The sequence below is a fragment of the Protopterus annectens genome, chromosome 2.part0, assembly GCF_019279795.1.
Source record: "Protopterus annectens isolate FY-2018-M chromosome 2.part0, PAN1.0, whole genome shotgun sequence".
NCBI lineage: Eukaryota > Metazoa > Chordata > Ceratodontiformes > Protopteridae > Protopterus > Protopterus annectens.
The window spans coordinates 635,682,776-635,707,749 of NC_056728.1; the positions used below are offsets into that span (position 1 = coordinate 635,682,776).

Sequence of the window (24,974 nt, forward strand, 5' to 3'; positions counted from 1 at the left end):
AAACTCAAACAGGACAAACCAAGGACGATTCTGATTGCTCCAAACTGGCCACACCAACACTAGTACCCCCTCCTGCGCAGTGTGTCTTTGTTATCCCTATGGCACCTGCATCAGACTCCTTCCCTGTTGTCTCAGCAGGAGAACCAGATTCTGCACCCTCAGCTTCTAACACTGAACCTTGCAGCCTGGCTAATTTCATAATCGCTCCTTTACCATCCCTCTGTAAACCTGTGATGTATATCATTTTAGAGGCTAGGAGGCCTAGCACTAGAAAATCCTATGCTGAAAAATGGAAAAGATTCTGTGCCTGGAACCAATATCTAGGGATGAGCACAGCAGCACCCAATTTACCTCAGATTTTACAATACTTAACTGTGATGCTTCACAAGGGCCTGTCTTTCTCCGCCATTAAAATCCACGCCTCAGCCATTTCAGCTCATTATAACACAGACCCCCCCCCCCCCTTCTGTCATCCACTGCTCAAGCAGTTCCTCAGAGGGACCAGAAATTTGAGACAGCTCAGGAGAGCTCCAACCCCAGTCTGGGACCTTAACTTTGTTTTGGAGAAACTCACTCTACCTCCTTTTGAGCCAGCTGCTACTGCAGACTTAATATTCATTTCTTGGAAAACCGCTTTCATTTTAGCAATCAATTCAGCTAGAAGGGTATCTGAATTACAGGCTCTTATGGCAGTGGAGCCTTTCATCATCTTTCATGCGGACAGGGTGTCCCTCAGAACCAATCCATCCTTCATGCCCAAGGTGGTATCCAGTGTGGCTCTTCAGTCAGTCAATTCATTTGCCAGCCTTCTTTCCCAATCCACAGAAGAAAGGGGAATGGATACTGCATTCCTTAGATGTGCACAGACAACTCAGATTCTACTTGGACAGGACTAAAACCTCAAAGGAGATCTGAACAACTGCTGGTAGCATTTGCTGCAGGGGCAGAGGGGAAGGCTATTTCAAAGTAAACCATTTCTAAATGGATAGGCCATTGCATTAATTTCTGATATAAGCACCATGGAAAACTATCCCCCAGGGGATCAGACCTCACTTCACCAGGGCTGCATCTACCTCTGCAGCCTTTCTCAGAGGCGTCCCTACCAGGGACATCCTAGAAGTTGCTACCTGGAGTTATGTATATAATTTCACCAGTCATTACTAGTTGCCAATTTTCTCTAAATCCAGAGCTGTCTTTGCCACTGCAGTCTTGTACAGGGCCTTTTAGCTGGTCCTAATGCTATCTAAATTCCTCCTTTCAACCACAGCTTTGGGAATCTACCCAAATGTAATGACTGCAACAGTGAAACACAAACAACATAGTACAGTTGTGTACACTTGCCGTAAATGTAGATGTTTGAGTATATTCACTGTTGCAGTCCTGGTTACCCTCCCTCCAGCCCCCTAACTTCTTTTGGATATACCGCTAATTTACTATGCTTAAAAGCCTTTTTGGTATATTTGCTTTTTTTGTTGAAGGTATATATTTGTACTTTTATATTTAATTGCTCCCCATTAGGGGGGCACCTGACATCTCGGGCAAGAAAAACTGATGTAATGGCAGATAACCCAAATGTAATGACTGTAACAGTGAATACACTCGAACATCTACATTTATGGTAAGTGTACACAACTGTACTTTACTTTACCCTGCTCCCCAAGGGAAGTCCCTAAGGGGTGCTGTATTCCACACTTGGCTCTCTGGTATTCTTTATGCGTACCTACCTGCTAGCCTCGTTCCAGAGTTTTAGCAGAAGGCAGTGTGGAGCAAGGGTACGTTGATCCTTAGTGCTTCCTTCTGGACATTATAGATGTGATTTACCTTCTTGTGGTCTCATCTGATTCGCCTTTCACGAATGCTGGATCCCAGTTCCAGGTCTTCTCTCACCCATACATCAAAGCCCTAAAGATAACCATGTGGTTTCTCCAGTTCTTGTGGTGCTCATACAGTACTGGCTTTCATCTCTAGTAATACGCAGTAGACTTCTTCACAAAGACCCTTGACCAGAAAGGTTTAGAAGAACAAATTTAAGAGATCAACCATAAAAGTTTACGAGAACAAATTGAAGAGATTTTCAGTTCGGACTTCCAGTGGGAATATAGATCCCTTTTCACCTGCCATCCTGGCTTTTTTAGATTTTTTGGCCATCCTTTCATGATGGAGCTAGTTACTCTACTATTAAAGTCCAGTTGACAGCCATCTCCAACTTTCACACTGGAGCACATTAGTCACCATTTACTTCTTTGAAGCAGTCTAAGGCCTTCTCAAGGGCCACCTTCCTTCTCTGGTTTTCTCTCAGGGACCCTGTCCCTCCTTGGTATGTTAACGTCCTTCTTCAGGTTCTGACTAGACTTTCATTTGAACCTGCAGCCACAGCTGATTTGACATATTTTTGCTGCAAAACCATTTCTTATGGCAGTTGATTCCACCACAGTTTCTGAACCTCACACCCCTTCTTGTAAAGCTCCTATCGGGTTTTCCACAAGGACAGAATGACACTGAGAACAAACCCTTCTTTCTTAGAATGGCATCAGAATCATTACTGAACCAGTTTCAGTCTTCATGTTTTCTTAATTAGGGAAAGTACATGCTACATCTTTTGGGCATGCTTAGACAGCTCGTATTGTATTTGCATTGCAGTAAGAATATCGGAAAGATTGACCAGTTTGTGTTGTCCTCCCCAGCAAAATTGGGTAAAGGTGTGTCCAAAGAAAATTTCTTGCTGTATATCTTGAGTGCATTTCATATGTTTATAAGGAAAAGGGCTTTCTTTGCTTAGCATTTTTAAGGCTCATTCTGCTAGAGCAGTGGTTACCTCAGCCACCTTTTTCTCCAAAGTAGTTGATGGTATTTGTGCTGTAGCTTCTTATTCTAATGTCCATATCTTCATATCTCATTACATATTGGACATGCAGTCTAGGTCTGTAGCATCCTGTGGCTCAGCTCTCCTCTACAAAATCCTTCCATGTGTCCTTCCAAAATTTACATTAGCTGGGTCTTCTGACCCATTCGTTGAGGACTGATTGAAGAGACCACATCGGATATGAAAGTTATGTACTTACCATAATGACAGATCCATGTTGTCTACTTCCATCCTCAACTTCCCTCCCTTTGTCCCCCTTCCAGTTGCCATATTGCCTTATTTCTGGATTATTTGGTCATACCTTGGTTCATGTGCTGTTTTCAGGAGTCCATTCATTTTGTGTATATAATAGACACTCACTCACTCACTCACTCACTCTAAAGAAAAGCAGTGGATTCCTGAAAACAGCACATAAAGGTACGACCAAAGAATCCAGAAAAAAGGGAATGTGACAACTGGATATAGAGACAAAGGGAGGGAAGTTTGAGGATGGAAGCAGACAAACATGGATCTATAGTTAGGGTAAGTACATAACTTTCGCTGATATGTAGTCCTATCTCGCCGTAATTCTTGCTGAATGGGTTCGGAGCCGATATTCTGCTCCGACCTGGCCGATATTAATGCTCGAGAGCTTTTAGTGGCTTGAGGCTAGCCCTTATCCCATGGTGCCTCACGGCAATTCCCCAGATCTTGTTTGCCGCAAAAGCTTCGAGGTTGTGTCTTACTGGCTCATTGGCTAAAACTTTATTTACTAAATTTAGTCTTTTTTCCTGACTTTTTCTGTCCTTTACATACTTTAATAATATTTGTCTCTTGTGTGACTATTTTTTTGAGAGTTTCTGGCCCCTGTTCTTCCCCTGTGTGTGTGTGAAAAAGAGTTGTATACTTCTTTTTTCTGTACTACTTTTTTGTCTGTAGTCAGTACTTAGTATTGCTGTTCTCATTGTTTATCTAGCTAGTCTATACCTTAGTCGGAATGTCTAAAGATAAGTATAGAGAGCATAAGGATCATCGCCCTTCGGGGTTTAAGAAGTGTGATAAATGTTCACAGAAAATGTCTCTTACAGACAGTCACACCAGTTTCTTGTACTGTCTAGGTGAAGCCCATTTGCAGGAGCCCTGCACTTTTTGCCATGCGTTTAGTACCAGGGTCTTAAATGAGAGGTAGAGAAAACTTATTGATAGGGGTGTTATGACCACTTCCTTCTAGGAACAGCTGGAACTCGGTCAGGCAACTCCTAAATCTTCTAAGAGAAAATCTTTGGCCCTAGCTTCGCAGCCAACAAAAAAGACCAAAGCGTTGGAGCCAATAAGTTATGGCTCCGATTCAGCTTCGTCCATATCGGTGCAGTCTGTCTCCTCGGTGCCGAAGCAACCTTCGGTACTGAGAATTTTACCGGACATTGATGTTGTGCCACCCACCTTGAGATCTCCTATTTTGGAGAGGAAAAGATCTCCTTCTGTCTCCACCATATCCTCCAGGGCTCTTACAAGAGGAGGACATTGAGCGAGTGGTGAAGAGGTCGCTTTCATATCCAGCTCTGGCAAGAAAATTGGCCCCTCCGGACCTACTGAGGATGAATCAGTGTATCTTGAGCCCTTTGGTTCCTGACCTTCCACCTCCTGGTTGACACCGCCTTATGACCAACTCTTAGGGGTCATATTGTGGAAGGCCTGTACCTCCCCAGACTCGGTGGAGCCCGTCCCGAGGAGGCCAAATAAGTTTGACATGACTTTTCTTAGTAAAGGAGATGTTCTTCGTGTTTCACTGTTGCAGTCATTACATTTGGGTAATCTGATGGCAGGTTGCCCTCGGTCGGTCTGAATTCCAAAGTCTTGGGACCTGCATCGGTTGCTGTCTCCTCTTCCATGACGTCAGGTCATCAGGGCTGTAAAACAAGCAGCCGACGCCATTTTCTTTAGTCTTTCTTGCCGCGTGGTGCCCGAAGCAGAAGCGCAATGACTTAACCTTAAGCCTTCCAAGGCCTGCTCAACTACTTGCTCCCTTAGGAGGAAACCTTGTCCTGCATGCAAAAAACTGGGAACTCTTTACCCAGAACAAATGGGTTTTGAACATAGTTTCCCAAGGATACAGATTCCACTTCCACACACTACCAACCCCAAGTGGTTGGCCAGACCTCCCCCAAATCAATGGGCGGAGGCCCAAAAGCAGGTTCTCTCCCTTCTCAGTATCAGGGCTCTTCAACCCGTCCCAGCAGAACTAAGGGGACAAGGTTTTTATTCAAGACTGTTTCTGGTATCCAGAAAAGAAAACTTCTGGCGTCCTATCCTGGACCTCTCTATTCTCAACACCTTTCTGGTGGTTCCAAAATTCAAAATACTAACTCAACAGCTTCTTCCTATGCTAGCCAAGGATGCCTGGATGGCAACCCTAGACTTAAAGGAAGCTTACCTGCACATCCCAATAAGAGAATCCTGCAGACAATACCTACGTTTCAGAGCAGGCTCCATGCACTTTCAGTTCTCTGCACTTCCCTTTGGCTTATATACTGCACCCAAGGTGTTCACAGTGTCTAGCTCCAGCCATTGCATTTTGCAGGCAGAGAAATATTCAAATGTACCCATACCTGGACAATTGTCCGATTCAGGCAGAAAGCCAGGACTTGCTATTGCAGCACCTGTCATTTGTAAAGAAGCTTCTATCCTCACTGGGGTACACCATCAACAAAAATAAATCTCACCTAGTACCCTGCCAACAGGGTGGATTCCTGAGGGCAAGCTTTAACACAACTTCCCAGATGGCATTCCTCACTTCGGAGAAACAAGTTTATTTGACAACCTACTTCAAATTATTGGCCACAAATACCCAGCTATCTGCAAGGAAAATACTGCAAGCCATGGGGTTCATGGCCTCTTGCATTCTGCTAATTCCATATGCAAGACTGTATATGAGGAAACTCCAATGGTATCTAAAATGTTTATGGTGTCAACATTCTCAGGACCTGGAAGCAATGATTCCCATCATTCCTTGTCTGAGAACAGTTCCTTTGGTGGGCAGAGGCCTGCTCCCACAACAAGGGACTCCCTTTCACTCTAACCCCCTGCCGCCCAAACCCTATAAACAGACGCATCAGACTATGCATGGGGGGCTCACATGGCAGGGCAGTGCATTCAGGGCAAATGGAACCTGAGACAGATGCACCTGCATATCAACCAAAAAGAAGCTGTACAGAATGCTCAGCCTTCAAAGACCTTATTCTCGCAGGACAGCTATTTGTAAAGACAGACAACACCACAGTTATGTGGTACATAAACAAGCAGGGGGGATCCCACTCCTACCCCTCTCTGCAGACTAGCCATGGCTCTGTGGAGCACAGCCTTGAGCTACCATGTGCACCTGCAAGCTCATTTCCTGCCAGGCAAACTAAATTCACTGGCAGATGACTTAAGCAGAAATCTCATGGACCCATACAAATGGAAACTAGAACCCAAGATATTCAACCTCTTGAGGAACAAATGGGGGACCCCAGAGGTAGACCTATTTGCCTCCCCACAGACGTACCAGTTGACCAAATTCTGCACCAGAACTCCCCACAGTCAAGCTTGGAAAGTGGATGTCCTGTCCTTTACCTGGGAAAAGCCTCTTGGTTTATGCCTTTCCCCCTCTGCCTCTCCTCTCGAAGGTTCTACTAAAGATCAAACCGGACAAGCCAAGAAAAATACTGATTGCATCAGACTGTCCACCCCAGCACTGCTACCCCCTCTTGCGCAGTCTGACACTGCTACAGCCATGGCACCTGCCTCAGACCCCTTCCCTGCTGTCCCAGCAGGCGGGCCAGATTCTGCACCCACAGCTTCAAACGAACCTTGCAGCCTGGCTAATTCCATGAGCTCTCTTCTAGCATCCCTCAGTAAGCAGGTGCAGGATGTCATTCTGGAGGCAAGGAGGCCTAGTACCAGAAAATCCTATGCTGCATTCTACTAATTCCTTATGCAAGACTGCATATGAGGAAACTTCAGTGGTACCTAAAAAGCTTATGGAGTCAACATTGTCACAGCCTGGAAACAATGATTCCTCTCATTCCTTGCCTGCAACAGGAGTTCCTTTGGTGGGCAGAGGCCTGTCACCAAAACAAGGGACTGCCATTCATTCTACCCCCTGCCACCCAAACCCTGACTACAGATGCATCAGACTATGCTTGGGGGTCCCATCTGGCAAGGAGATGCATTCAGGGCAAATGGAGCCCAAATCAAATGCACCTACATATCAACCTGAAAGAAATGCTAGCTGTACAGAATGCTCTGACAGCCTTCAAGGACTTCCTTCATCCAGGACAACTACTGATAAAGATGGGCAACACCACAGTTATGTGGTACATAAACAAGCAGGGGGGGGTACCCACTCCTACCCCCTTTGCAGACTAGCCATGGCCTTGTGGAACACGGCCTTGACTTACTAAATACATTTACAAGCTCAATTCCTGCCAGGAAAGCAAAACACTCTGGCAGACAACCTAAGCAGAAATCTTATGGACCCATACGAATGGAAACTGGATCCACAAATCTTCAGCATGTTGACACGAAAATGGGGGAGCCCAGACATAGATCTGTTTGCCTCTCCCCAAAACTACTAGTTGGACAAATTCTGCACAAGAACTCTTCACAAAAAAAGTGGATGCTCTATCCTTCAGCTGGAAAAACCTATCAGTCTGTGCCTTTTCCCCTCTGCCTCTGCTCTCCAAGGTTTTACTAAAAGTCAGACAGGAAAAAACAAAAATGATTCCGATTGCTCCGGACTGGCCTCGCCAACACTGGTACCCGCTTCTAAGGAATATGTCAAACCTTCCTCCATGGTACTTGCCTCAAACACCTCATCTCTACTGTCTCAGCAGAACTGTCAAATTCTGCACACTCTGCTCCAAACTCTGAATCTTGCAGCATGGCTAATCAACTAATTTCACCAATCCACATCTCTCAGTATACCTGTTATGGATGTCATTTTGGAGGCCAGAAGGCCTAGTACTGGAAAATCTTATACTGATTAATGGAAGAGATTCTGTGCCTGGAATCAAGCACAAGGAATAAGCACAGCAATGCCCAATATTCCTCAGATTTTGCAGTATTTAACTGAGATGCTTCACAAGGGCCTATCTTTTTCTTCTATAAAAATCCATGCCTCTGCCATCTCTGCTCATTGCAACACAAAGCCTCCTCTCTTTTCTCATCCCCTGCTAAAGCAGAACCTCAGAGGGGCCAAAAATTTGAGACCTCCCAGGAGAGCACTGACTCCTGCATGGGATCTCAGTTTTGTGCTGGAAAAACTAACCCTACCTCCTTTTGAACCAGCTGCTACTGCAGACATAAAATTTCTTTCTTGGAAGAAAGCCTTTCTTTTAGCAGTCACTTCAGCTAGAAGGATTTCAGAACTACAGGCTCTCATGGCAGTGGAGCCTTTCGTTATCTTTTATCCAGACAGGGTGGCCTTCAGGACCAATCCTTGTTTTATGCCTAAGGTGGTATCCAGTGTGGCTCTTAACAAAGACCATTCATTTGCCAGCTTTTTTCCCAAATCCACAGAACAGGGGGGGGGGGGTGGATTCTGCATTCATTGGATGTACACAGACAAGTAAGATTCTGCTTAAACAGGACAAAATCTGTAAGAAAGTCTGAGCAACTACTGGTGGCATTTGCTGCAGGGACAGAGGGGAAGGCTACACCAAAATGGATAAGTCATTGTATTCGTTTCTGCTACATGCACCATGGTAAACCTGTCCCCCAAGGGGATCAGATCCCATTCCACCAGGGCTGCATCCACTTCTGCAGCCTTTCTCAGAGGGGTTCCTACCAGTGACATTCTAGAAGCTGCTACTTGGAGCTCAGTTCATACGTTCACAAAACATTATCATTTACCTCTCTCTTTCTAAATCCAGGGTAGGCTTTGCCATTTTTCTAAATCTAGGGTAGGCTTTGCCACTGCTGTCCTGCAGGCCTTATAGCTGCTCCTAATGCTGTACAATTCCATCCTCCCATCCATAGCTTTGGGATTCTACTCAAATGTAATGACTGCAACAGTGAAACACAAAGAACATAGTACAGTTGTGTACACTTACCATAAATGTAGATTTTTGAGTGTATTCACTGTTGCAGTCCGGGTTGCCCACTCACCAGCCCCCTTTTATCTCTATTATTATACCTCTTCTTTCCTTCACTATGCTCAAGAGCTTTTGTGGTGTATTTGCTTTTAGTTGGAGGTAAAATTTTTGTGTTCTAAAATACATGCATATATATATATATATGTGTGTGTGTGTGTGTGTGTGTGTGTGTGTGTGTGTGTATGTATATATAAATATTTTTTTTTTTTTTTTTTGCTCACCATTTAGGGGGCACCTGACATCTGGGGCAAGAAAAACTGATTAAAATGGCGTCGGCTGCATGTTTTATACTCCTGACGTCATGGAAGAGGAGACAACAACCGACGCAGGGCCCAAGACTTTGTTATTCAGACCGACTGAGGGCAAACTGCCAGCAGATTACCCCCAAATGTGATGACTGCAACAGTGAATACACTCGAACATCTACATTTATGGTAATTGTACACAATTGTACTTTCTTGTCTCTGCTGCTGCTTTGGCCCATTCTTTGTTCTCTTCTATCAAATTTTGAATTATGTTTGAATGTTCATTCATTCTTTTGATTTCATTCCATATTTTCACTAGAGTGACCTGGTCCTCTGTCATACTTTCTTTCCTTCCAACATGTATGAGGATTCTACTGTTTTCCTTTGTGGGCTTTTTTGGACATCTGGGATATTCTTGCACTACCTTAGCTTTATTACTTTGCTTTAGATTTGTTTTGCCAGTGCTTCTGGGGTTTCTTAAGTTTTCTTACTTGAGCACCATGGAATCCATCCTTCTAGTATGGTGGCATGCTAGAAATCGTTGTTTAACAACTTGCTTGGATCAACTGAAGTTTGAGGCTGTGATTCAGGCCAGCTATGTCCCTGGCATACACTCTACCAGCAGTTTTATCTTCAGAGAGATTTGTAAAATGGAAAGACTAAAGAGAATTCCTAGTAATAAATTGGTGAACAGTGGGCCTGAGACTTTTGTACCCCTACCAGTCCCACAGTGGCCTGTAGACTTCAGTCCAGTGAGGATTTTCCACCAGTAGCCCCACCTCACATCTCATTCTGTTAGATTTTCTTTATGCCATAAGCACTCTGAAGGCATGCTGGGATTCACTTATTGGCTGTTGCAGTGCAGGCTTTGGAGGAAGTTGCTGAGCTGTCTTGTCCAGATGTCTTTTCCAAGGTGTTCAAGAAGTGCATCCTTTCCTTAAAGGTTTGGGGTGCCCCTCCAGAGTTTTCTGTTGCTGTATCACGTGGCAGTGGCCAGGGGAGACATTGATGAATTTTGTAGGCCTCGTGCCTTGTTATATTTATTTATTTATTTTACATTTGTTTACTGGGAGAGTCTGACTGGGCATAAAACCCTTTTTCAGCAGAGGCCCGGGGAGAAAAGCTCCATTGTTAGAATACTGTTATGTTGTTAGAAAGAAAATCGTATAATACAATAAAGAAAAAAATAGTAACAGACATTCATGATGGTAAAAAGACTAGAACAGAATAAATTGGTCAAGTGGGAGACAAGACCAGTAATCTTATATAACAATGCTTCTAGAAGACCATTATCACAGTAGTAGCAGGTAGTGACATTGTATACAATGAGAGTGCAATTACGATACTTAGTCTTCTATACAGGTAGCATAGCAAACTGAAGACTTAAAATCTGATAGATATTAACAGTGAAAAAAAACAACATAAGATAGTCATATGACTTGCATTCAATGCTCATTACATATGCAGTTAAAATTTTAAAATCAGCTAGTTCAATGGTTTGGGCTACCCATGCCCAGTACATTTATAAGTCCAGGAATTGGTGAGGTGGGCTTTAATGTGATGCTTGAAGTTTTTTAAGCTAGTTATAGTTCTAATTTCAAGTGGTAAGGCATTCCACAGTTTAGCAATGTAGTAGGAGTATAGAGAGTCACCTGAACTATTTTTACTCTTGGTTACTTCAATTAGAGTTTTATTAGTGGATCTTAGTGGACGGGTTCTTATATGGGGATTGAGGAGGCCTTGTAGAGCTGGTGTTGTATCAGGTTTATAGTACATTTGGTAGGCGATAGAGAGTTGTGTGAGGATGAGTTGTTGGGGTAGTTGTAACCAAGATAGTTGTCTTAGGGCATTACAATGATGGGTTCTAGGACAGCGAGTGGCAAATTTAGCTATCTTATTATAGCAGGCATCTAGCTTGGTAAGGTCTGATTTGGAGAGGTTGGTAAAGATGGGTGAGGCGTATAGTAAAGTTGACAGAGGATTAGTTCTGGCTGTGGTTATTCTGGAGTTTGGGGTTAGGTAGTTCTTGCATGTGTATAAGGTACCTATTTTCTTGTGTACTTTGTTTTTTTTACAGTCTAGGCAATGTGTAAGATGAACTTCAGATTTTGATCAATAACACTGAAAAGTTGGGTGGATGGTACTGGTTTGAGCAAAGTCTTATTACTGGATGTGATGTTGAAGTGGATTGGGTTTTGAATTTAGTAGAGTGGAATGGCATCAGTTAGTTTTATTTAGGTTCAAGATTAATTGGGCATCTACCAACTATGATGCAATAGCATTGAAGGATGTTTGGGTTAAGTTCTGTAGCTCAGGTAGAGTTGGGGCAGAAAATATGACAGTGGAATCGTCTGCATAATGTATAAGGGTTTCTAGAGTTGTAGCATTATGGAGTTTATTTGTAAACAGGTTAAAAGGAGGGGGCTGAGAATAGACCCTTGAGGCACGCCCATAGTCACTGGTAGTAATGGAGAAAGAGCTTTGTTCCACTGTACCGCTTGTTGCCGATCTATGAGGTAGATGTTCATCGTGTTACACTGCTGCAGTCATTACACTTGGGTTATCCTGCCGTCAGGCGGTTCCCCAGTCGGCCTGAGTTCCAAAGTCTTGGTCCGGCGTCGGTTGCTGTCGCCTCCTCCCTGACGTTAGTGCGACAGAGATATATAAGATGCAGCTGACGCCATTTTCTTCAGTCTTTCTTGCCGTGCGGTGCCCGAAGCAAAAGCAGTTCGCAAGTGCTGGTCGGCCGTCTCCTGAGATTTTCATTCCGAATCCAGAACCGAAGTCGTCTACAAAGCTAAGTACCCCGTTGGGGAAACTTTTTCTTGCCACAGACCGATGTCAGTAAAAGTTAATAACTGTATTTCTTGTGGGAAGCAAATACCTCATAAGGATTTCCATTCCTGTTGTATCCCATGCCTAGGCCCAGACCACGACGTCACTGGTTGTCGGTTTTGTCCTAGGTTTAACAAGCGCACTATTAAACGTCTGTTTGATTTTGCCCGACATTATTTTGGTAGAAAATTCAATTATACCATGCCGTCAGAACTACCGATGACCGGAATACATAAAAAGGATAAGGATAGGCATCTGAGGCCTAAAACTGATGAAGCCTCTTCTAGGCCAGTCACCTGCTCTCCGGTTTTCAGCAAGGAGCCTTCGCAGCCCCTGACGACTGCTTATGTAGAACCACAGGCCGTCTCTGACTCCCACGTGGAGATGGCTGGGCCTTCGGACGCACAAGTTATTCAGCCTACCGAGACTAACCTTTCAGAGGGATCCTATCTGAGCAACCCATAGCTTCAGAGGGTGTCTTCAGACCTACTCAGTTAACCATTAAACCCTCAGCTAAGTCTAAGCCTCCTTTAAAATCAAAGAAAGAAATACAGCATTCTCCAGGACAGCCCTCCATGCCTAAGAAACAAATGCTCAAACTGGCCGAAGACCTAATCACTCTGATCAGGGGGTCCCATCCCCCTCCTGATAAAAGGCCTAGACAGGATGCAGACTATGACTCATCCGACCAGGTGTCCATCTCTTCTGATTCATCCTCAGACCTAGGATACTCTTTTCCCCCTTATGAGGATTCTGATGCTGAGGGATCAATTCCATCATCCTGAGGACTACTCCTTTGGGGAAACCCTACATACCATGAGGGAGCATTTCCACTGGGAAGGCCAGGATTACTCAGAATCCAAGAAAAGGCTCAGAGACTTCCTTTTATTAACTCAACACAGACCCCTTGCTATTCCGCCAGTGTTAGATATTGTGGATGATGTGTATACTGAATCCAGCTTAAATCCTGATTCCTTACCTCCAGCCCCTGTTAAACCTGACAGATACTACAGAGTCCCTGACTCATATAAATTTCTGTATAAAAGCCCTGTAGCTGACCCTGAAACTGTTTCTCAGGCACCCAGAGGGGTTAAGGCCTCATCAGCCAAGAATCCAGTCCCCTCTGACAGAGATTCCAGAGCATTAGACAGATAGGGAAAGAAAGTATATACGTCTGCAACTTTAGCAATGAGAGCCTTAAATTGCCAGTTTCACATGCTAAAATATCAGCAATTTTTACTGTCTCAGTTAAAACAGAAAATGCTTCCAGAGTCAGATCCTCATAATTTTAAAGAAATGCAGGATTTGTTGCATGCAGCTGAACAAGTGGGAAAGCATGCTTTGCAATGTGGTTTTGATTCTCTAGAGGCCTCCTGCAGAGCAGCAGTTACAGGCTCTGTCTTTAGAAGACATGCTTGGTTAAAAGAACATACGTTACCAGATCATGTTAAAGCAAAATTATTGGATGCACCTTTGCAGCAGGATGTGTTATTTGGAGTTAAGGCAGAAGAGGTATTAAAGAAAATGGGGGATAAGGCAAAATCTATGCAAACGGTGAAGGATTTCTTACAGGTTCAGCCTCCTAGATTTAGCAGAAACTGGCCAACTAAGAATTGGTCCTTTCCAATTACAGACAGACCTCAAAGTGGAAGATAGATGTCCAAGAGGTAGAGGTCAAACACAAGGTCCTTATAAGCCTCGACAGTGGGTTGCATCGGGCCAGAAAGAAGGGGAAGACAGACCCCAACCATATAAAAAGCAGCTCCAATGACTTCCCACTACAGCTGCCAAACAAATCCCTCTTGGCAGCCCCCTTGGGAGGAAAACTGGCACTCTTCTACCACAATTGGCAAATGATCACCAAAGACAAATGGGTTCTCAACATTGTAATTCAAGGTTACAGGTTCAACTTTCACACTCTGCCAAAGTTAAAAGGAATGCCAAATCTGCCACCAAATCAATGGGCAGAGGCTCGAAAACAAATTACAGCGCTCGTGGATATGAGAGCTATTCAAAAGGTACCGTCACAGGAGCAAGGACAAGGATTTTACTCAAGACTCTTTCTGGTACCCAGAAAGGACAAAGCCTGGAGGCCCATTCTCGATCTTTCATCTCTAAACACTTACCTGGATGTTCCGAAATTCAAAATGTTGACATTACAGCAGCTTCTTCCCATGCTGGACAAGAAAGCTTGGCTCATGACTTTGGACCTCAGGGAGGCATACCTGCATGTCCCCATCAGACAAAACTGCAGAAGATACCTCAGATTCATAGCTGGTTCAATACAATACCAATTCTCTGCACTGCCCTTTGGCTTATCTACTGCACCCAGGGTCTTCACAAAGTGCCTGGCATCAGTAATTGCATTTTGCAGACAGAAAGAAATTCAAATTTATCCATAACTGGACGACTGCCTGATTCAAGCAGAGAGCAAGGACATTCTTCTAAAACATCTGGCGTTTGTAAAAAAGTTACTAAGTTGCCTGGGGTACACAGTAAATGAAAAGAAATCAAAACTAGTGCCCTCACAAGAGGTTATATTCCTGGATGCCAGCTTGAGCACAATGGCCCAGATGGCTTATCTCACGCCAGGCAAGCAAAGACAACTGACTCAATACTTTCAGTTGATGGCAACAAAGACCGAACTCCCTGCAAGAAAAATTCTGCTGGCCTTGGGTTACATGGCATCCTGCATACTACTGATTCCATATGCCAAACTGCATATGAGGAAACTACAATGATACCTAAAGAATGTATGGTCTCAACACTGTCAAAGTTTGGAAACAGTTATACCACTAATCCCTTGCCTTCAACAGTAGTTCCAGTGGTGGGCTCAAGCTTGTCATCTCAACAAGTGACAGCCTTTTACACAACCCACAGCCAGGCAAACACTGACAACAGATGCATCGGATTACACCTGGGGAGCACACATGGCAGGCAAATGTATTCAGGGCACGTGGCCCACAGAACAAAGGCATCTTCACATCAATCAAAAAGAGATGCTAGCTGTAGAAAATGTCCTTATAGTTTTCAAAAACCTGCTGCATCCAGGACAACTACTGATAAAGGCAGACAACAAAACAGTTATGTGGTACATAAACAAGCAAGGGGGCACATACTCCTACCCCCTCTGCAGACAAGCCATGACCTTGTGGAACACAACTATAAACCTTCAAGTTCATCTGCAAGCACAATTCCTGCCAGGAGAGAAAAACACACTGGCAGACAACTTGAGCAGAAACATCGTGGATCCACACGAATGGGAATTGAATCCACAAATATTCAGAATGATAACACAGAAATGGTGGAGCCCGGACATAGATCTGTTTGCATCCCCAGTAAACTGCCAGCTGCAAAAATTCTGCACAAGGAGTTACCATCCACAAGCATGGAAAGTGGATGCCCTCTCATTCAGCTTGGAGAACCTACAAGTATACGCTTTCCCACCACTACCTCTCCTGCCAAACTTACTCATAAAAGTCAGGCAAGAAGAGCCAAAGATGATTCTGATTGCACCAGACTGGCCACGCCAGCACTGGTACCCAATCTTAAGGAGCTTAGCACAAGAACCACCCTAGATTTTGCCTCAAATCCCACATCTGCTGACTCAGCACAACAATCAAATACTACACAGCCAGCTAAAGACCTTAAACCTAGCTGCATGGAAAATTCCTTAGTCAAGCAAGCAATGCCTCTCTCCAAAGCTGTTATGGATGTCATTCTGGAGGCCAGAACGCCAAGTACCAGGAAAGCCTATTCGGATAAATGAAAGACATTCTGTGTCTGAAACCAACCCTCTTGTCCCAAACATTCCTCAGATACTACAATACTTAACTGAGATGCTGGACAAAGGCCTCTCCTTCTCATCCATCAAGATCCACGCCTCTGCCATCTCTGCTCATTACAACACGGATCCACCAATTTTCTCTATTCCTCTTTTAAAACAGTACCTCAGAGGGGCTAAAAACATAAGACAGCACCTACTCCAACTTGGGACCTCAACTTTGTTTTGGAAAAACTAACTTTACCTCCTTTTGAGCCAGCTAACACAGCAGAATTAAAATATATCTCTTGGAAAACTGCTCTGCTCCTGGCAATAACATCAGCACGAAGAGTTTCAGAATTACAGGCACTAATGGCAGTGGAACCTTTCCTCATTTTCCACCAGGACAGGCTGTCTTTAAGAACTAACCCTACGTTTATGCCAAAGGTGGTATCCAGTGTGGCTCTAAACCAAACTATTCACCTCTCTTAAAAAAAGTCTCTTTAAATTGTTAATTGGCAGTGCTTTCTAATTAATCTAGGATTTTCAAGGTATATAAGACACCTGATCTAACAGCATGGTGTCACTTGATAAAGCTCAGAATTCCTCTGAGCGAAAGCGCTTGTGTGTTATCATTCTGTGGTTCTGAATAAAGGAATTATTTGAATTCGTTTGGTGCCTACCTGGATTTACTGAATCTCCTTTGGTGAACTTACAAGGAGCTGTTCCATTTCCTGGCTGTGTGTGCACTTACTAAACTATTCACCTGACAACTTTTTATCCTAAACCACAGAATAAAGGGGAGAGACTACTGCACTCTTTGGACATTCACAGGCAGTTACGCTTCTACTTGGATAAAACCAAAGCTTTCAGAAAATCTGAGCAATTATTGGTAGCATATGCTGCAGGAGCACTGGGAAAAGCCATTTCAAAACAGACTATTTCAAAATGGATAGGACATTGTATACATTTCTGCTTCACATACCATGGAAAACCTGTACCTAGCAGCATTAGATCTCACTCCACCAGGGCAACAGCCACTTCAACTGCCTACCAAGGATATTTTAGAAGCAGCAACTTGGAGTTCTGTACATACCTTCACAAAGCGTTACCATTTGCCTCTATACTTTAAATCCAGAGCTGGCTTCGCTACTGCAGGGCCTTATAGCCACCTCTAATGCCTTATAGAACCAGCCACCCTACCTCAGCTTTGGGATTCTACCCAAGTGTAATGACTGCAGCAGTGTAACACGATGAACATAGTACAGTTTTGTACCTACCATAAATGTGGATGTTAGAGTGTATACACTGCTGCAGTCCGGGTTACCCTCCCCTCTTACTGGCTGGTACGCACCTATGTCTTCTACCCTTACTACCTATGGGGAGTATTTGCTGGTAGCTGTAAGTTGTTTTTTGCTTTTCTTATGTATGTTTTATTAGCAATTGGAATTGTCTACCTATTTGGAGGCACCTGACATCTGGGGCAAGAAAAACTGAAGAAAATGGGGTCGGCTGCATCTTATATACCCCTGTCACACTGACGTCAGGGAGGAGGTGACAGCAACCGACTCCAGACCAAGACTTTGGAACTCGGGCCAACTGGGGAACCGCCTGATGGCAGGATAACCCAAGTGTAATGACTGCAGCAGTGTATACACTCGAAAATCTACATTTACGGTAGGTACAAAACTGTACTTTCTGAAACCAGGCTAGAGTGGAGTAGGTTAGGTTCAGTTTGGACAAAGCAGTCAGCAGTTTTGAGACATTGTATCAAAGGCTTTTGAGGAGTCTAAAAGATTGCTGATACTAGCTCACCTTTATTTCTAAGTTGACTGATGGTGTTAGGGCTGTGGTAGTACTATGGTAGGGGCGAAATCTGTGCTGAGTATTTGTAAGTAATTTGTCTACGAGATGGTTAAGTATTTGGGTGTGAACACCTTTCAAGGATATTTGATAGATGGGATAGGATTGCTATGGGCCGATAGTTAGAGAAGTCTGTGGAGGGACCTTCTTTGTGTAGGGGTATTATGTGAGCAATTTTCCAGAGAGTGGGGATGCGTTGCTCTGATATGGAATGGTTAGTAGGGAAATTGGATAGGAGATGGCTTCAGCTGCTATTTTTAAGTAAGTTAAGGGTAGGTTGTCAGCTGCCAGGGTTGTGGGTTTTAGCCTGAGCAAGTATGTGTGTATGTTGTGTGTTGAGACTGGTTTTAAGGAGAATGTGTTATCTAGTAGAGAGGTTGGGTTGATGGGCAGTCATGAGGAGTTTTGGTTAGTAAGGATTTTGATGGAGTCAATGAAGTATTTATTAAACTGGGTAGCGATACATTCTAGAGGATTACTTGTTGGTTGAGGGGTTTTAGTTTGACCTGGTTGTAGTATTTTAAAGTAGTCCAGAATTTTTGAGGATTATTTTGGTATTTAGCTTGTAAGCTAGTATTGTAATTCTTCTTATCAAGTCTTTGAGTCTTAGCTGTAGATACTTCTGGTGAGTGACTTGATTTTTTGTGGGTCCATTCGTGCCACGCTTTATCCCTTTCTTTTAGGAGTGATTTTGTCTGTTTAGTGAGCCAAGGAGAGTAATTAGATTTTGCTTGTGTTGTCCTGATAGGGGCCATGTTATTTAAGATATTTAAAAATGTTTTGTTAAAGTAGTCGACTGCACTGTCCTGGGATAAAGTTTTGAGGGGTTTCCATTTGCAAAGCTTAAGGGATGTTAAGCAATCTTGAGGCCTGAAATTTTTGGTGTTGCGAATTTGGTAAGTAGATAGGTTTTTGTAGGGTTTGCCTGATGACGTATAATGTATGTTGGGAGGTGGTCACTGAGTGAATTGGGGAGGGTACCAGAACAATAGGAAAGTGTGGAGTAGTTGGTGAGAATCCAGTCAAGGATAGTTTCCTTTTTAGTAGTTTTATCAAACCTTGTTGTGGTTTGAATTAATTGGGTAAAGCCTTAGAGGTTGGTATGGGTGGCAGGGTGGTCAGAGTTGCAGGAGTACCAGTTAATATTAAAGTCCCCTAGTATAATGGTCTCTTGTGGGAAGACCATATATGGATGTAATGTAGATATGTATGTAATATCTGGACCTTATCGGCATGGATTAGCCCAAACACCACCTTATGCCTTTTTCTGTAAGCATTAGCAAATGCCTTTGAATTGGTGTCCCTAAACCTGGGCAATCAGCTGCCTGTCCTAAAGAAAGAGTACAGATATTACATGGTTCTAAAGGATTTCAGATTCCTGTAGAAGAAGAAAAAAATAAAACAACTGACCCTGCAGTGGTTTACTGGAGGATGCAAATTGATCTGAACTGGTTGGAGGTCTGACGTTCCCGAATGTTGAGAGGAGTGTTTGGCAGAGTCTACCTATAAGAACTCAGAATTTAGAGCAGTTAATTGGCAACTGAGTTTTGCAAAATATCTGAGAGATCTTCAGACAGGTTGACTGCATGGTTTTGGGTGTCCAGATAAAAATGAACTAATGTGCAAGCTAGCAAAGACTGCCTATTCTCCAACCATTGCTCCTTTTGCTGTTTGATAATGCAGAGTTTTACATGTCCATAACAGTATGTGGTGACCCTCATCTGTGGTCCCAAGCTATATGAGGATTTTCCTGGTGTGGTACTTTTTGTAGTAGTGTGTGTTTAAACCAAGTCTGGAGTCCAGCTATGTGGCATAGAAGGATAAAGGCCTGACTGTGATGTAGGGTGGCCTGACCTTGCTTAGCAGTTTGTGTGCCTGTAGGGGCAGGCAGAGGAGGATGGGAGTAACTTCTGTCAGCTCACCCATTTGGGGGAGGGAGTGAAATGGGTCTGGCTTACCACTTATACAAACAATGGGAGCACTAGATGTTGCACCAGTGGGCTACAAGCCTTTTCAGTACGTCTGTCTGCATGCGTGTAAGCCAGGAGTATGCAGAGGCATTCTCCCTGCATCCCAACAGCACAGAAGCAGGTGCAGTGAGCCATCACAAGGAAATGATTATGATCCATGGGGGTATAGGTCATCCGCCAGACAAGTAAGCTGACCAACTCCCTATCGCCCAGCTCTTGTAAGGCACCCGCAGGCAAGAATGATTTGATCATAGGACTCTTGCCTCTCCCAGTAATGCTGCTATGCCCCTATCCTAGGGGGGATACTAGCATTGATTGGAGTGCAGCTGTAAGAAGGCTGCCAATGCTTTTCCATATTATCTTAAATGCTTGCCTAAATATTGCGGATTGTAATTTAAGAACTTTGTTTTTAGTAATGTAATGTAAAATTTTTAATCTATTTATTTTTCTTCCAGATTTATCAATTGGTTTTCCCATCATTTGAGTAATTTTCAATTTCGATGGAGTTGGGAAGACTGGTAAGTTGATAAAATTATATTGTCTTTTGGCGTGTTTTGCATGACTTCTCTCTCTTTTTTTTTTTATTGCAGCCTGTTAAGGGTTAAGTCAGCAGAGCTGTTTTACTGTGTTACCTGTAGTATAAGTGAAATTCTGAAGGTGGTACTAATGTTTTAGTTTTAATAACATTGCCATTTCGTTTTAGTGACATTATAAGATTTTTTTTATTAGTATGTGTGTACGTGTGTGTGTATATGTATGTATATGTGTATATCTGTGTGTGTGTGTGTGTGTGTATATATATATATATATATATATATCACACACACACACACACACACACACACACACGTGTGTCTTTATAAAGGAAACTTAGTTTGTGCAGATACTTGCATTCTTGAAAGAGTACCCTTAAGTATGTTTTAATAGTATATAACTACCCTTGTTATGTGTGTTTTAGGATTATAGCTACTTCCTAGAAGACCATGCTGTCATTGTTGGGTAGTACTTTATATGCGTGGTGTGCAAGATTTATTCTGGCAGCTGTCTATTTTTAGCATTTCTTTTTGGCAGTCATTGCTGAGGGGATCACCTTGTATACAACTTGCTAACCCCTTTCTCAAGCATGTGTTCTTCCTGAAGGCATTCTTATTCAGCAGGTTATTGCATTTGCTTGCTTACAGTCTTTCGTAGTACAGTTTTAGCACAGATTTGTCAGTAGTGGGTTTTGTTCCTCTTTCTGTAGCATTTGTTGACTGCTGGTGTTATCTGTTAACATAAAGAGGTTGGAGTGCTGCATGTCCTGACTGAAATCACTGTTGGAGTATTCCAGACAGATGGAGTTTCACTGCTAATGTCCAGCCAGGGTACCAAAGCCTAAACCTTCCCAGAAGCATACATCTGACTTTACTTTATCTCACAAGCATAGGGTGTATATAAGCAGACATATGCGTGTAAATTTTCAGACTTTCATGCCTCCAGCCCGAATGTTGATCTTGTACCAGTCTGTCTGACCTTTGCGTTTGTATAGTAAGCCTAGTCTGATTCAGGTAAGTACCCTGTTGGGGAGCCTTCCTTCTTGTTAAAACTGTTTTGCGTGATTTTGTCAAATGTTAGCAAGACAGGTTTTGTGTGTGTGTGTGGCAGGTACAATACAAAGACCTCCATACCCAGTGTCCCCTTCTGCTTGGTGCAAAGAACTACTATAAATCTTGTTCCATTTGCCAGTCCTGTGCACCCGAGGTACTGCATTCTCATTTGTCTTCATTGAACATGTTCTTAGAGACCCAGCAACTGAAGCATTTGGCCCAGTCTAAGATAGTGGATCCCTGATGTGTCTTCCACTCAGAAAAAAAATTCAAAAGGCCTATGCCTGAGACTGTCTGCCTAGTCTAATTCCAATATACCCACAGAGGTTACAGAACGTGTGGTACATCCAACTGTACCTCACATGCCCTCTGTTGAGGCCAGTATAGCATTTGAGGGCTGCATGTCCAGAGAGACTGCTGCTGCCACTGCAACTAAGATGAAGGAACAAGAGGATCATGATCTCAGAGGGAACTGAAGACCACAAAAATTTTAGTACTGGAAACAAATCCTGGAAAACTGAAGTATATCGTAAGTTGGAAACTCCATGCTTGAATCATGTGGACATCATCCCAAAGAAACAAAAATGAGAAAAGACTAAGTAAGTTTCCTCTTCTCCCCACTCCAGGTAGAAGGACTGGATCCCGGGCTTTTCTCAGAGCTACGGCTCTTAAACCTCCTTCGTTTCCAGCTTCTCCACTCACTCCACAGAAGATTACTGTGGAATCAACTCTGAGGAGGAGGCCCCAGATTCTGATGACCATTTCTTAGCTTCCTCATCTCATATTCACTCTCCTAGACAGGTGCCCTCAGGTGATGAGAGTTCCTTCTCTCCTGATTCCCCAGTGGAAGAGGCAGCTTCAGGGAGACAGTTATAAATAAGATGAAATGTTTTGATCAGTAGTCTGAGTAAATGTCTGATCAGAAGAGACAGTCTTTTAGAGGTAGGCTCTGCAGCCACTTCCTCTGACCCTCTAGATATCAAGGTCTTTTTGGATGTTTTTGCATCAACGTCCCCAGCTCCTGATTCTCATCCCCCAGCCCCCCAAAGGCCAGGCACATTCTGCAAGGTTTCAGATAAGTTCCTTTATAACAATCCTGTAGCTGATCCTTCAGGTATTTCCTTAGCCATTGAGAAACCTAAGCTACTGTCAAATGCTAATGGCCCACCATCAGCCAAGGACATCAGGGCTACTACTACCACCCTAGCTTTCAGCACCATTAATTGTCAGATCCAAATGTCCAAATACCTCTTGTGTATCCTTAATTTAAAAAGGTTTTTGCTGACATGTCAGGCATAGACTCCAAGAAGTAAATGTCATTGTTGGTAAATCAGGCCACTAAGTTGCTAGGCATAGTATAAAATGTAGCTATGATGCCTCTGCCAGAGCAACTGTTACTGGTTCAGTTATTCAAAGACATGCCTGGTTGCATAACCAGTCTCTGCCCGATGATTTTAAAGATGGACTCCTAGATTCCTCCTTGACCGGGACCTTTTGTTTGGACTGTAGGTAGCTAGCTTTTCAAAACCTTGCAGGAGCAAGATAAAACTATGAAGAACTGCAGGCAAATCCTTCTTACTTTGACCATATACCAGAAGAATTACTTGACCAAGCCCACATCCTTTGTTAAAGGGGGACATAGACCTTTTCAGAAATATGAGAATGCTTCCAGTAAAAATTTCCAAAAATTGTGAAAATGGACCACAGGTCTGGGAGGCCTAACTTCACAGATAGGTCTCAGTGACTGTGTTTCCTACACCCTCAGTCCTACCATTCCACTTTTAGAAAGACTCTTTTCATTACAAGTTGGGAAAAGATCACCACTGACCAGTGGGTACTCGTCATTATCATCAAAAAAGGATACAGTATGTCCTGGAAAGAACTACCTCCTTTAGAGTCATTCCACCTTCTCCCTGCAACCAGTTAAGTCTTTTCCCTCTCATCCTTCAGGAACTACAGTCACAAGGCACCATAAAACGAGTTCCTTCTCAGTTTGTGGGACAAAGATTCTACTCTAGACCATTTCTAGTACCAAGAAAAGGACAGTGGAGACCCATACTGGATCTCTCTTAGCTCAGTGCCTTCCTCAAGGTTACCCACTTTCAAAATGCTGTCTCTTGTGATTCCTACTCCCTTTTATCCTTCAGTAGGCCTTTCTAGTATTTCTGGATGTGAAGGAAGCATACCAACATATCCCCATATGTACTTCTTGCAGAAAGTTCTTGAGATTCTCTACTGGCTCGTCACATTTTGAGTTTATTTGTGAATCACCCATCGGTTTGGAATACTGCAATAGCGATTTCAGTCAGGACATAGTACAGTTGTGCAATAGACATCCTACTTATTGTTGTTGCAGTTTTATTTCCCACTCTCCTTCCCCTGTTCTTGCTTTTCTCTGCTGTTCTGTCTGACAGGCCGTAGTACCAAAGAGGCCCCCTCTTCTCTTGCTATGCCCCTCCTTTCTGACAACTAGTCTCTTGAATGTCTTCAGGCTTCTGGCTTGGAGATTATTTGAGGATTTATGCTCCTATGTCCATTTGTATACCCATGTTTGTGAGCTGAGATCATATGTTGGATGTATGCTTCCAGGAGGGATTAGGCTTTGGTAACACTGCATGATGTCAAAGGTGAAAACCCATCTATTTGGAATGCTGCAACAGTGATCCGTAGGGCATCTGTTATGTTAAGTTCTTGCACAGCTCTGCTTTTTTTTTTAGTGTTCATTTTTACAAGGTGCCCACAGATGGAAGAACTAGAGCTTATTTTGTGTAAATAGCCATTTATCTGTTGTTTCTTTATTTTCTGCATTATTCTAGATGCATTTTATGAGTACTACCTATTGATGACCTTACCCAAGAATCTGATTCTTATTTTAGAAGAGTGAAAATCAAGATCACCATAAAGTTAAAATCTTTTTCTTGACAGCATTTTGCAAGCCTGGAATTTTTTTAACCAATATTTTTTGGTTAAGCACTAATTAAAATTGATAAACTGGCATTTTGCATATCTGCTTCATCTGTATTATTTGTGATAACTTTTTTAATAGCTCTTCTCTGATCCTCTTTAAACTTTTGCAGCTTCTCTCTTAGGCTTTCACTTCTTGGCCATTGGTGAAAGCTCCATTCATATTGCCTCTTAGGCAGTCTTTCCAACTTCAATCCCAAGGAGAAGGGATAGTTGACCATTTCAGTGAAGGTACTGTCAAGCTCCGTCTTAAACTACCTTTGTCCTCCAGGCATCTGATGAAGCTAGTATTTGAAAAGTACACAAGAAACTCCTCTCATTCACACCTACAGCACCAAATATTTAATGTTTCTCTTCATGGCTGCAGCATTAGTTGTGAGGACTGCTTTGTGTTACTAAAGCCCACAGCTCTTGAAAAGCAGAACACACACACTTGTACTTGAGAATTCAGCTTAATCTCAGTGTTGCATTCACAGGTTTCGGTGTTGTAATTAAGCAGCCTAAATGTGAAAACATTAAGTTAATAAATATTTACTTAATTTAAAACTTTTTTCTCACTTTAAATGAAGCTCTGAATCAGAAATCCAGACAGTTGTCCAACTTATCGGCACTCAAAAATTTGACCCTTCATTAACTGAGAGGTGCCAACTGGTTTAGTAGTGACGGTTTCCTTTGTACAGTTTCTCTTCATTTACAAAACAGCAGGGTATTTTGTTTGTCATAGTGCAGTTTGAGGCTTCCTGAATACTTACCATTTCATTACCGTTGAGTT

At 43.1% G+C, this 24,974-nt stretch overlaps 1 protein-coding gene across 1 annotated transcript in view; it reads left to right on the top strand.

Moving 5' to 3' along the window:
• The window catches only part of NCBP1 (nuclear cap binding protein subunit 1), a 2,903,332-nt gene that overhangs the window by 1,639,749 nt on the left and 1,238,609 nt on the right, over positions 1 to 24,974 (top strand). Inside the window, exon 15 of the mRNA XM_044060340.1 lies at positions 20,108 to 20,170. Coding sequence (XP_043916275.1) covers positions 20,108 to 20,170 — 63 coding nt within the window. The remainder of the gene's footprint in view (positions 1 to 20,107; positions 20,171 to 24,974) is intronic.